This window comes from Diadema antillarum, unplaced genomic scaffold (genome assembly GCF_040938485.1).
Source record: "Diadema antillarum isolate AM-2024a unplaced genomic scaffold, OU_Dant_1.0 seq00001142_RagTag, whole genome shotgun sequence".
NCBI classification, from domain to species: Eukaryota; Metazoa; Echinodermata; class Echinoidea; order Diadematoida; family Diadematidae; genus Diadema; species Diadema antillarum.
The window spans coordinates 17,280-30,013 of NW_027271954.1; the positions used below are offsets into that span (position 1 = coordinate 17,280).

General features: G+C 37.6%; 1 protein-coding gene across 1 annotated transcript in view; it reads right to left on the reverse strand.

Annotated features, from left to right (window-relative positions):
- Positions 1 to 2,704: 2,704 nt before the first annotated feature.
- Positions 2,705 to 12,734, reverse strand: part of LOC139744155 (uncharacterized) — a 44,082-nt gene continuing 34,052 nt past the window's right edge. The window contains exons 7-12 of the mRNA XM_071654609.1: positions 12,264 to 12,356; positions 11,325 to 11,382; positions 9,282 to 9,536; positions 8,616 to 8,864; positions 7,092 to 7,220; positions 2,705 to 3,201 (exon numbers count right to left, since the gene is read on the reverse strand). Coding sequence (XP_071510710.1) covers positions 2,705 to 3,201; positions 7,092 to 7,220; positions 8,616 to 8,864; positions 9,282 to 9,536; positions 11,325 to 11,382; positions 12,264 to 12,356 — 1,281 coding nt within the window. The remainder of the gene's footprint in view (positions 3,202 to 7,091; positions 7,221 to 8,615; positions 8,865 to 9,281; positions 9,537 to 11,324; positions 11,383 to 12,263; positions 12,357 to 12,734) is intronic.

The following is a 12,734-nucleotide window of genomic DNA, read 5'->3' on the forward strand; positions in this document are numbered from 1 at the left end:
CGCGAAAATAAAACCCCCGCGAAATATATAGCGTATACAGTATCACTAAGGGTTTAATTTTTTTTGCAAATCACGGTTGGACCACAAATTAAGCATGATCTCGAACTGACAGACATTGGTCCATGACCTCCTCATTCACACACACACACACACACACAAATATATGTATGCAAAAATGACAGCTCATACAGTATAATTATGCACTCATCATTCTGATAAGTTTACCATATCACATGCCAAGGTGTCATTGCTGAAGCATACAAACAGAGTTGCGAAGGATAACTCGATCTAATCATCATCACAATCAATACTGGAACAAAATTTTTGTTCCCAATTCACTTGGCTGAAATTCTGTTTATGATTTTTTTTAATTTTTTTTTTACAGGGTCTGTCATACAACTGGCTAATACACCTGTGACTAATTTATATACACATCATGGGGTAAGTTTTGACTGCATTCACTGCATTTATAAGCAAAGAGTACAATGATTTTCTACCCTACTTTGGGATATGAGAAGCAGAAATTTCAGGCAAACAGACAAAAGTGTCAATACTGAATTCACTAAATAGTACAAATCTTTCCATGAATTGCCATAAATACAATAGTCTGCTTTACATCCTTCATACAACATCTCTTACACTCACAGTCATACTTGTCAGGAAAATATATGAGACAATTCAGTACTGCACTTTTTATTGCAATGCAACCGATAAATGCATGGAATGACTTGTAACCTTACAAAAATACAGCTAAACTGAACACTCAGTAAAACTTTACAGAAAATAGAAAAGAATTTCTCTACACAAAAGATTTATATGAAAAAAAAATGAATGACAACATACCAATTTTCTTACAGAGTAAGAGAGCAAGTTAATGTCATGATTGAATTGCAAACTACAAATAGATTAAAACAAATCACTTATAAAATGATAATAATACTCAACCCTGCATGCACTTCACTGGCTCAATGCATACATCTGAGTCACTGAAAGCCACTTCCGTACCACACCCCAAGTTGAATCCATGCCAAACCCCAACTTGGTCAGAAAATACCTGAAAACTGCATATAATCTCTTGCTAAAAAAAAAAAAAAAAAAATCATGAATATTTCCCAATTCATATATAATGTAAAACACACACACGCACACACATACTAACAAACACACAAACACAAATACACACACAAACACACACACACACACACACAAATCAAAATCACATTGGCGAAATGGATATGGAATAATTGTAAGAAACAGACAGTACAACACGGACACATTAGGCATCATATCTTGAACACCTATGATTTCTGATGCAGATTAATTTTTTTTTCTCAAGTTTCAAGTACTGAGAAAGATACCTAAAACAACAATCCCTGATAGACTATCCTACTGAATATGAAAGTACTGATTTATGAGAAATTGAAAGACAATATCTAGTACAGTGCATGACAAATCATCTTAGAAATATAAATACATCTGTACATGTATGCATTCTTTTGGATATAGATAGATGCTATCAGTTCATATCTACTTCAATACAATTATGTGCATGATAGTTTAAGGCTCGGAATCATTCTACTACTTCCTTGTGTGAATAATCTTTTTGAAAATATGTGATAAAAAAAATAAATTTATGATTAAATCTATGATATCCGAAGTAAAAAACAAAGCTTATATTATGACGGCAAAGAAACTATTATTGCAACAACTGGGTGACTACAATTCCAATATATATATATATATATATATATATATATATATATATATATATATATATATTCCTTTTCTAGATTTGCTTTTGGGAGCAGATCACATTATCTTGCTTTTGTCCCTCTTTTAATAGCGTGCAAACCACAATTTGAATCTAATAACTGCAATTCTTATGTTTACACATATTTTTTTAAAATAGTTTTTTGCCTTGCAACTCAAATTGCGACCCAAATAATCATAACCAATGGCGGCTGTGTGAATGTGCCTATAGAAAGGTGGAGATTAGAAAATGAAAGCAAACAGGTCTCTTCGTTTGTCTTCCCTGCTCGTGCTTCACAAAAAACAGAATTGTATTCAAAATATTCTTAGACTTTGAAGTTTAGACAGAGGGTACAAAAGATATTAATCTTTGAATTCTGGCTGATGCATGAATACGTAATATATTCCTGGCTAAATCACCCTAATATGAAAATGATGCATCTGTAATATTTGTGAGGTAATGTGGTTACAAGTGAAAACTTTTTACACAATTTTTTTTTTTTTTGCATCATGAAACTTTTGCAAATTGTGTACACAAGAATTTTCATCTGCATTTTGCTTTTGCTAATCTTGGCTCCTCGTAAATTATTTGCAAAACTTTCATGCATGCAAAAATTTCTGGTTTTCCATTATTCTCCATAGAAGCTGGATAAAATATACATTGACTTTGCCTTGAAGGTGTTATACAATCTCAGCTAAGATTGAAAAATAAAAATAAAATGATACAGCCACCAGTAAATCTTTAAACTGGTATTATAAAAATATTTCATAATTGAACCAAAGGTAACAAAATCTTGTCGTCTCTTTGGAGGCTAACTGCAGGAGAGCAAAGCTCCAAACGTCATAAAACAATAAAACTGAACCAATCTGAGATGTTCACAGGCAGATCAAACCTCACTTTGGTAGAGTTTGAGGAATGCCTGTGGGTTCAGAGCTTGATTGAAACAGTCACATGTCAAGTCTGCATCACAGGCACGTTGATGGTTGATCCAGATGCCGCGATCATCTCCGGTGGATCTCGGTGCACGAAATGTGGTTCTATTCCATCCTGCCCCTCCCTCCCACCACCACCCAGCAGAGGGAACCCAGACATGGGGTCATGACAGCGATCCCGGTAGTTGTTATCACTGTGACTCTGTTCCATGGACGACGTGAGAGGGATATTAGGAGTTGAGACGGCGTACGGTGGACTGGCAAGATTGCTATGAAATGGTGGTTTTCCCTCTTCAAAGTGAAATGGCGTATTCATTGTCCCCTGCCCTGGACTTGGTTCAGCACCACCATGGTTGCGGAGAATATCCAGTCCAATGCCGGTGATGAAATTGACGGTTTGAAGAGATAATGCACAAGGACGAGACTGACTAATGACTGGTCTTGCGTCATACAAGTCAAACTCGTGACCTGGTTCAGAGTTTTTATCAGGGTGGTTGTTGCCTTTCTCCTTTTGCAATTCTGAAAAGGAAAATGATACAATGGTTTCAAACATCTCTCGAAGACCTGATCACAGACATGGCTACCCTTAATATGGCCAAAACTCACTCTAGAGAGTACAAATTTAAACCATGGTTAATGCAAATTTCTTCTGCCTAAATATGATTGACAGTCTGTGTATGCCAACAGACGTCTAGCAACAAATGCACATTGATATACGCATGTCAAAGGTATGCCTATTTCATGCTCATTTTAGACCATGGTTTAAATCTGTACCATGGTCTAGGTTTAAATCAGGTTCAAACCAACTTCATCAATTCGGGCCAATACGTGTACAAGTTACACGGAGTGGAGTATACACTACACATGAGACATAGTGGTGACCATCATACAGGCACACTATCAGAGGTACCTATAATAGTTCGGTGGGTCCGGTCTTGCGAGTGCGAGTTTGGGGATTAGTCAAAGTAACCAGGATAACGGTTGCTGTTTTGCTCAGAAAGGTACTGCATGTGTAGAGCATGTTCATTCCTGAGACACAAGATTCTGATTCAAACATTTGTATAGCCAGATGGAGACTGTTTTGATGTCAGCTCTTGAAGGCATTCATATAAATGTGACCCTGCACTTACATTCCAGTAGGCCCAATAGGTCTAGTAGGGTATAGCCATTTTGGGTCACCTCAACCGGGTTTTGGCTTCTGATGTTATCTGAGAGGCTTACTCTTTTTCTAGCTATATATGAAGTTTGAGAGCAAAATTTGAAGGAAATGTATAGTCTTAAAGGGACTGTGCAGTACTGGTTAAGGTGAGGATTCAGGGTTATAACATTGCGAATTCCCTCGTACTCTGGGAACCTAAACAGGGAACTGCAAAACGAGGAAGACGTAAGGCCACTTTAATCAGTGTCCTGAAGAAGGACGCAGGCCTTGATAGCATTAATGACCTACGGACAGTCATGTTAGATAGAGAGGTTTGGAGGCGCAACTTTGTTTATGGAACCCGAGTTGGCATCGGCTGAAGCAAATAACTACATGCCCTCGAAAAAGTACTAGTAGTAGTAGTAGTATAACATTCCTAAGTGATATAATGAGAAACCTCTTATGAAATATGAAAGAACACATAATTTCAAAAAGGATTCAACAATTATTTGATGAAAATTGGTTTTCAAATGGCTGAGATATCAAAAAAAAAAAAGGTGATAATAATAAAAGGCGACAGACCACGCCTTTTATTAGGATCTCTTTATCTTACCTTGTTTTTTGATGTCTCAGCCATTTCAAAACCTATTTTCATCAAATAAACTTTTGAGTCCCCTTCGAATTGTATGCTCTTTGACATCTCATAGAGTGGTTTCTGAATATCTTGCAAAACATTAAAAGCTGCATCCTAACCTCAACCAGAACTGTACAGTCTCTTTAAGAGAGGGGAAAAAAATCTGTGTTATCTTACATTTTATTTATTCATTATTTATTTTATTTATTTTTTTATTTTTATTTTTTTATTTATTTTTTTTTTGGGGGGGGGGGGTGTCTTATATGGCTTTTCCCCATTTGCTACAGTGAAGTACAGTCAGCTTTGCCTACATTGATCTTCAGAGGACTGTGAAAAACCCATCAACTTAGGCAATATTCAATTTTTGTGTGCACAGAACTAGAGGAATACACACGCAAATCTATAAATCTAAATTGGGACATATTTATTCTGTTGACTAAGTTGATTATTTGACATATGCACCATCGACTTATATGGAGTTGACTGTATGCGAAAGTGTTCACATAAACCTGCAGAAACTTTGAACAGTCAGCAACAGTTTTAATGCTTTGAGACAGTCACGAATGGAAAGAAGTGTGCAAAATCTTCGTAGGTTAAGCTAATAATTCCTTTAAAATGATTGCCATGGGTTTTTGTTTGTTGATATTTTTTAACAACATAGTGATACTTGGCATCAATAATATGCAAATTAGATGAGATGATGATGTCATTGCCTTGTATTTCTCCCCCTGAAATTTACAAAATTGTTTACTGGACATTCTATTCTGTGATGAAATCATGAGGAAAAAATTCCATCATACACATCAATTATTAAAGTTACGAAGCACTAACGACTTTTCAACGGGGAAGAAGCTTAAGTAGCAATTTTTTTTTTTTTTTTTGCTATTCAAACACAGTTTTTATTTACTTTTCAGTAAAAAGAAAAAAAAGGAAAGGTTTATTGCAACTTGGTCTAATACTGTAAAAGTGGAAATTTTCGCGGTGTTGAAATTTTCGCGCATTTCGCGCAACCAAAAACTGGCGCGAAAATAAAAGCCCGCGAATATTTTTGCTTGCCACATGCTCCTGTGCGTGGCGTCTTGATTCCGCGGAATTAAAAACACGCGAAACTCTTCTGACCCGGCCAAGCGCGAAAAATTAGTCGCGCGAAAATATCCACTTTTACAGTATCAGATGCTCTACTTCCCAGTTTGTCTAACACCACTATGGCAAAACTCATTTAGTCTACCATCAATTTCGTCTAATGCCCGTTTGGTCTAGTCCTCATGTGGTCTAATGTCCAGTTTGGCTAATCATCATTTCGTCTAATGTGCAGTTTGGCTGATTATCATTTTGTCTCATGACCAGATGGTTTAATTGCAATTTTGACTCCTTGGATTTTTTTTTTTCCATTTTGTCTGATAAATAGCCCATCTAGAAGCAGACCAACTGGTAATGAGGCTCAGTGCAATTGGACTAAATGGTCATTTACAAACTGGTTGTAGGCAAAACAGGATTAGACCATGTGATTTGAGACTAAAGGCTTTTAGGTGAAGTGGGAGTAGACCAAGTGAAAGATTACCAAAAGATGTGAGGTAATGATATCTTAATTTCATATACTTTGCATACATGATCATGTCCAATATTCTTCTTCTTTTTTTCTTTTTTTTCTTTTTTTTCTTTTTTTTTTTTGGGGGGGGGGGGGGGGGTGAAGACACGTGAAAGTTTATGACTCCATGGTATTTTCCCACAAACTTCATTTTAAGTAGATAAGACTTCTACTATTCTATTTGCTTTTACCCTATTCATTAACTTCCACTTGATCTTGGACTTGTATTTCACTTTTCATAAGTCTAATTTTTCACGAATCAGAACTTCCCGGGAATTTCATGAGTGGTTATATTCGTAATTGTGAAGTACAGTACTGAATGTATGCATGCACATCACATTTACATCAAAATAAGATTCCATAATTTCGCGTGTTTTTAATTAGCAAATAGCATCTGACTCGTGAATTTTGTGAAGATAAAAACATCTCGAAATATTCAGCATATTGTCGCTGGGGCGATAAGAGCTCATATCTACAAAATGTCAAATGTTCAGGAGAGCCAAAAAACATGGCGGCCAAAGCACTGTGGCGAATGGGATAGCCTTTCCTTTGACATGCCGTGGTGGCTTCATTTTTGGAGTAAGACAGTTGGGATTTGGACAGGACATCATTTAACCCATTATATGACCATTAATCAATAAAACTAATTTTCACCAAAATTGTAGATACAAGGTCTTATCACCCCAGTGACGATATACAGTATTTCACTTATACTGGTGGGAACAGAAGAGAGATGAAACGGATTCTTGATAGTTTTCTGTGAAGTGGGTCCTGCCATTTTTCTTGGGATGAGTGACAAGGCAGCTTTTTGTTGAGTGTGCCAAGGATATACAGTGCACTCCCATTATAACAAACATGGTTATAACGAAACTCTCAATGATGTGAAAATTCATGTCTCATAATTGTCTAAACATCTTTGTATACATTTTTGTTTGGCTCCAACACAATTTTGATAAAACCAAAGAAGACTTGGGGTCCTGAGGACTTCGTTGTCGTGGGAGTCGACTGCACCCTAGCCTGGGGATCTTTCAAGAACCCGCGGTGCTTACCCTCGCTGCTCTCAGAGGAACGGTACTTTCGCCTCCCTTGGCAGATGCCGATGGCCACGACGCATCCCGCGAGACTGCTCCCAATGGTGCAAGCAACGATGATGACCATCAGGGATGCAGTGGGAGTCTCTGAGGATTGAGAATTCAGAAAGTTCAACAATCAGCATCAAAGTCCAGACATAGTTCTATAAGGGGCTCACGGTTCATCTTCCTCCATTTGGCATTTGCTTGCAGTTCATTGATACGGTCTTACACGAAACTTACCTGGCTGAATAAATTTGCAAGGATGATGAGTTGATTTGGAATATTTTGAGAACAAAAGTACAGTATAATTTTGGTCATAGTACACAACATTTATTCCAGAAGAACCCTCCCTCTTCAACATTGTGGGTAGGTAGAACATTACATGACAATCGATCATGCTCTAGCAACTATATTTTTTGACAAGCGCCTTACAATTCACTCTCGCGCAGAAGGTCAATGAGTACCTGCTTTTGCCCGATTTGTCAATTATCAATAATGGATTATTAAAAAAAAAAAAATGTCACAACCCTGATTGGGTATGCTCTTAGACAGTCACACTTCTGGTGAACCTTTCTGGCTAATACCTCACATTTTGTCATTACCCAACTAAAATTGTGTGATTACAACTTTATTTCTTATGCATAAGGGTGTATTTTAAAGCAAAAATTGACAGTTCTGGAGGCATAAGAGACCTATGTTTTCACCACTTCAAGATCATTTGGTGATCGTGTACTTGCAGAAGCTAAAAGCAGACAGAGCAATTGTGACCATGCACCACAAAACGAACAAAAAGTCGCACACATTGATTTTGTGTCAGAACTGAAAATAGGTGAAACAGGTCAACCTAGCCAATCTTGAGATTTTCATATTTTCTGAAAGAGCAAGTCTTCTTCTGCAATATACTAAAGTTTAGAATCATAAAACGAACAGGAAATTGTGTTTTTAGCAGTTTTTCTCAAACGCTTTTTGGTAGAATAGTGTGATGAGCTGTGTCTTAAAGAGTCCCCTTTTCATTCTTAAAAACCCTGTCCATACTCTCCAATTTAATAAACCATTACCATTAAACTCAAATGACTTTAGAAAGGATAATGCTACTGCTTTGAAAGTTGGCATTGATCATCTAAAGAATGTGTTGATAACGCATGCTTAATTTCAGCTCAATCGGATAATCTCTTTATTGTTGTTGCTAAGGTGGTTTACATCATGTTTTTTCTTCCATTCATCGCACAGCTAGCACAGTTTGGTAAAGATTAAGCGCTTGAATAGACTCTGTACGTCAAGGCCTCTTTTCTCGGTTCATACCTAACAGAGTGTGTGATTTCTTTCCAATGTTAGGATAGGTTAGGAGAGTCCTTTTGAATTGAGTTATACATCATTTTAAAGCTTAAAGTCTGCTCTTTCAGAATCTGTTCTAAACTGAAAATCCATGTCTGGCGACTTTTTGTTTGTTTTGTGATGCAGGGTCACAAATAGTGAAACACAACAAAATGGGCGTATTACCTGCCACATACACGTGGAACTCGCACTTTACAGGTCCGTTGCCAGCTTCATCCTTCACCCTGTACGTCACAGTGGTATTCTCGCCGGCAGGAAACCATGAGCCGCTGCGAATGGTGGATTCGACAAGCGTTGGCGAGGCATCGCTCACCACCGGCTCTGCCCAGGTGATCTGGAGCCCATCCTGTCCCGCTTCAGCGACGTAGGACAGATCCTCCGGGCAGGAGAGGAACTCGGGAGAAGTTGTGTCCACTAGGGTGGTGAAATGGAAAAAGTGAAAATTGTCTTGGGATTGATATTATTCATTAGCATCGTCTATAGAAAAAAAAAAAAAAAAACTTTAAAAATACAGCAGAAATTTATGTGTCCACTGTGCTAAGAATATGAGAAATGAAAGTATACTTAACACTGAGCACTGTGTCACACAGACTCTTTTGATAAATATCTCCTTGGAAAGGTGCATATAAAACAAAATTTAATGTTACACATTGAAAAGGAACAAAGTTGAACAATGTGGCACTGCAAATATCCCTTCATGAGTAAGTTCTTGTGATGAAATACTCCATTTTCTCTGACAGCTGAAACTCTGTGAGAACTCCTTCTTTTTTATTACACTTACTTTCAAAACTCTCTCCTATTATTACAACATTACAATCCAGCCTGACCTACCTGCAGTGACCTGTATTGTGAACGAACACTCGGAGTGGTAACCGTGCAGTGTGGCACGGTATGAGACCCGTGTGATATCACCAACATGGAATGTGCTGGTTTGCGGATCATGGGAGCGAGTCACACTCATCGAAAAGTTGCACGGGTTGATGAACTCTGGCTCCTCCCAGTTCAGGGGTCCGACCTCCGTCGCGTTGCCAAGCTCCACTTCCACAATGATGTCAGAGGGGCAGTTCCTCATCTCTGGGGGTTGACCTGATAATGGGGAGAAAGGCTTGTTGCATAATCTAGACAAAGCGACTTCCTTTAAACAACAACAACAACAAAAATCCCCTTCCACCATATATATATATATATATATATATATATATATATTTATAACTTCACTCAGATATGACACTTTGTCTGGCATATATATGCTATACCGTAAAAGTGGAAATTCTTGCCGTGTTGAAATATTCAGGCATTTCCCGCAACCAGAAACTAACGAGAAAATAAAAGCAGCCAAATGTTTGTGCTTGCCATTATGTTCCAGTAGTTGAGGTCTTGATTCCGCAGAATTAAAAACATGTGAAACTCTTCTTACCGCGCTGTCAAGGGCAAAACAAAATTACTCAGCGCGAAAATAGTCACTTATACAGTATTTGAATCAAATGACGCAACTCCATACTGAACATGACATTTACTTGTAATTAAGCAAGCCATAAGCATACAGTGAACTTCTTTCCATTTCCTTCTAATAGATAGGTACAAATGACTTTGTGCAGATACTACCATGGTATTCAGCATGTCAATAGCTGTATTGCCAAGCTTAAGGCTCACAATTTTTCTAATGATAAGCCTCCATAATAACATAATTTGTCTCACTAAATCAAAATGCAACCTTAGTTTCATATTTTGCACACTGTTAGGTATTGACATTCTTTGTTTAAAAAGAAGTAAATAAACAGAATAAAAGATCAATAAAAATCTTTCCCAAAAAGTTGCAGAAACCAATAACTGACGTGGAAATGAAATGATATGTCAAGCACCAATGCTGCATATATATATTGTTGTTTCAGAGCCTGCCAACTCCCGAGGAGGAATACTAATTTCCTGAAATAAACATGCAAACCATACTTTCACACTCAATTGTCTCACAACAGCAGTGATAAAGATTTATTGCTGTTACGGAGCCCGCTCTTAAAGCACGCAGTTGCACAAAGATGGACACTAGCTACCTTGATAAACATATTTGGTTTCTGAGTGCAATATGACACAAAGGTAACAACATATAAAATCGTGAAATGGCCAAGCATAAAAAAAAAACACACAACAACAACAGCAACAACTAAATTGAACCCATTTTTCCAGATGGATCCCCGAAGCCACAATTTCTCGAAAAGATGATGCAGTCGCTTGCTGGGGGAAAGCCCACACCTCTAGCAGGAAACACTCTTTCCTTTCATGAAAGTTTCATAACTTCACCAGCAGCATTACCATTCCTGGTTTGAAAGACAATACTCTGCCCCTCATCCATAAAAGAAATATAATATTACCACCCACCAGCATCCATCGATCCCACTTTGACAAATTTAAGCCCAGTAGGGAAATTCAAAACAAGTTATTGCAAAATGACAACCTTGGAATGTCAATAATAACGCCTTTTTGTGTCTCATGTTGAATTCTGCTAGGTCATTTTAATGATAGAACATGGAGATCGTAACTCATTTGTATTCCTTCAAATGGGACATGGAGAAATGGGAACATAGCTCTAAAAGGACAATATTACAGCAACATTTCTGAAGCACGTATTTTTAAACCACTTGAATAGGATAAGACATCAAGACTCCAAAGCAAAACAAACAGAACTCTAAGATATATATGAAATTTTTACATGTAAAGCATTACTTGGGCAACATTATGAGAATAGTGAATTGTGAAAGAGCTTATTAAACTGAACTGTCCTTTCTTGCTATCAAAAATCAGGCTAAACGCTTACACTTCACATGTTTGTGATTTGCTTATTTTATTTGCCTTCTCCCCTTGCCGCGTGTATCTCACCTTGAATTCTAATTGTTCGGTCGTACCATTGACAATATGGACACTGCGGAGAGCGAATCTGTTGGAAGAAAAGACAATTTGATGAATTGAATCAGGTGCTGCATTCAGTGATACATGAAACATCAGAACAGGCTTTATAGCCTCTCAACGCCAACTACCCACATATTTCCTTCTCCTTCTCCTGTTTTTTGTGGGGTTTTTTTTGTCTTTGCTTCTTTTTTTCCCTCCTTTTCAGGACATGACCAAAATTTAGGGATGGTATATTATTGGTGGAGATGAGGATTGGGCTTTTAACATTTTGCAAGATACCAAGAGTGCACTTATGAAATACTACAGAGCATACCATCATCCTAAGAGAAATTCATAACTTATTTGAAGAAAATCGGTTTTGGAATGGCTGAGACATCTAAAAAGCAAAGTAAAAGAATGCGATCGTCATAAAAGGTGGGTCCCACCTTTCATTAGGATTGCTCTGTTTTGGGTATGTCAGCGATTTCAACACCAAGTTTCATCAAATAAGCACTGAATTCCTCTTGAAATTACATGCTCTTTCATTTATCATCAAAGATTTCTCCCTCTCTCACCCAAACATGTTAAAGACCTCAAGTTAGGTCTCAACCAAAACTATACGATCCCTTGAAGTGGATTCAGTCAACAACTGTGCATGGGACCCAGGTTATTGCTGTAAGCTGGCATGCTCACCTTTTTTCTTTATTTTTTTTTTTTTTTTTGGGGGGGGGAGGGGGTTCATTCTTGTACACTAACACATACACACACTTTCATCAAATAGACAGTCATTAAAAGATAAGATGAAAAACACATGCAGTGTTACAACCACACAGTCACAAACAACAATTACAGATACCCTCACAGACACAATCGAGAACAGATATTATTACACACCTACAGGCAAACACAAATACACATATCTCCTCTTACCAACAGCCTGACATCTGTGTCAGGCAGCAGGCAGTCGAACGATAAGTTGATTGCCAGCTTCCCGTTGTGAGTGAAATACTCAAGCCCAGTTGTCTGTGGAGGATAAAGTGACAAAGAAACCCCTTTGATGCAAAATCTTGAGTAAAGGGCGTATCTTATGGAGGAGACTTTGTCGCGACTGTCGCGACTTGTGTAACTCGACAGACTAAAAAAGGCAAGAATGTGACTCAACTGCGACTTCAGAGACGTTTCCAAATAAGGCGCTACTGTAAAAGTGGAAATTTTTGGTGGTGTTGAAAATTTTATGCATTTCGCATAACCAGAAACTTGCGCAAAATTAAAAGTATGCGAAAATTTTTGCTTGCCACATGTTGCAGTGGTTAATGTCTTGATTCCATGGAATTAAAAACATGTGAAACTCATCTTACCCAGCCAAGCGTGAAAAATTAGTCACATGAAATTATCCACTTT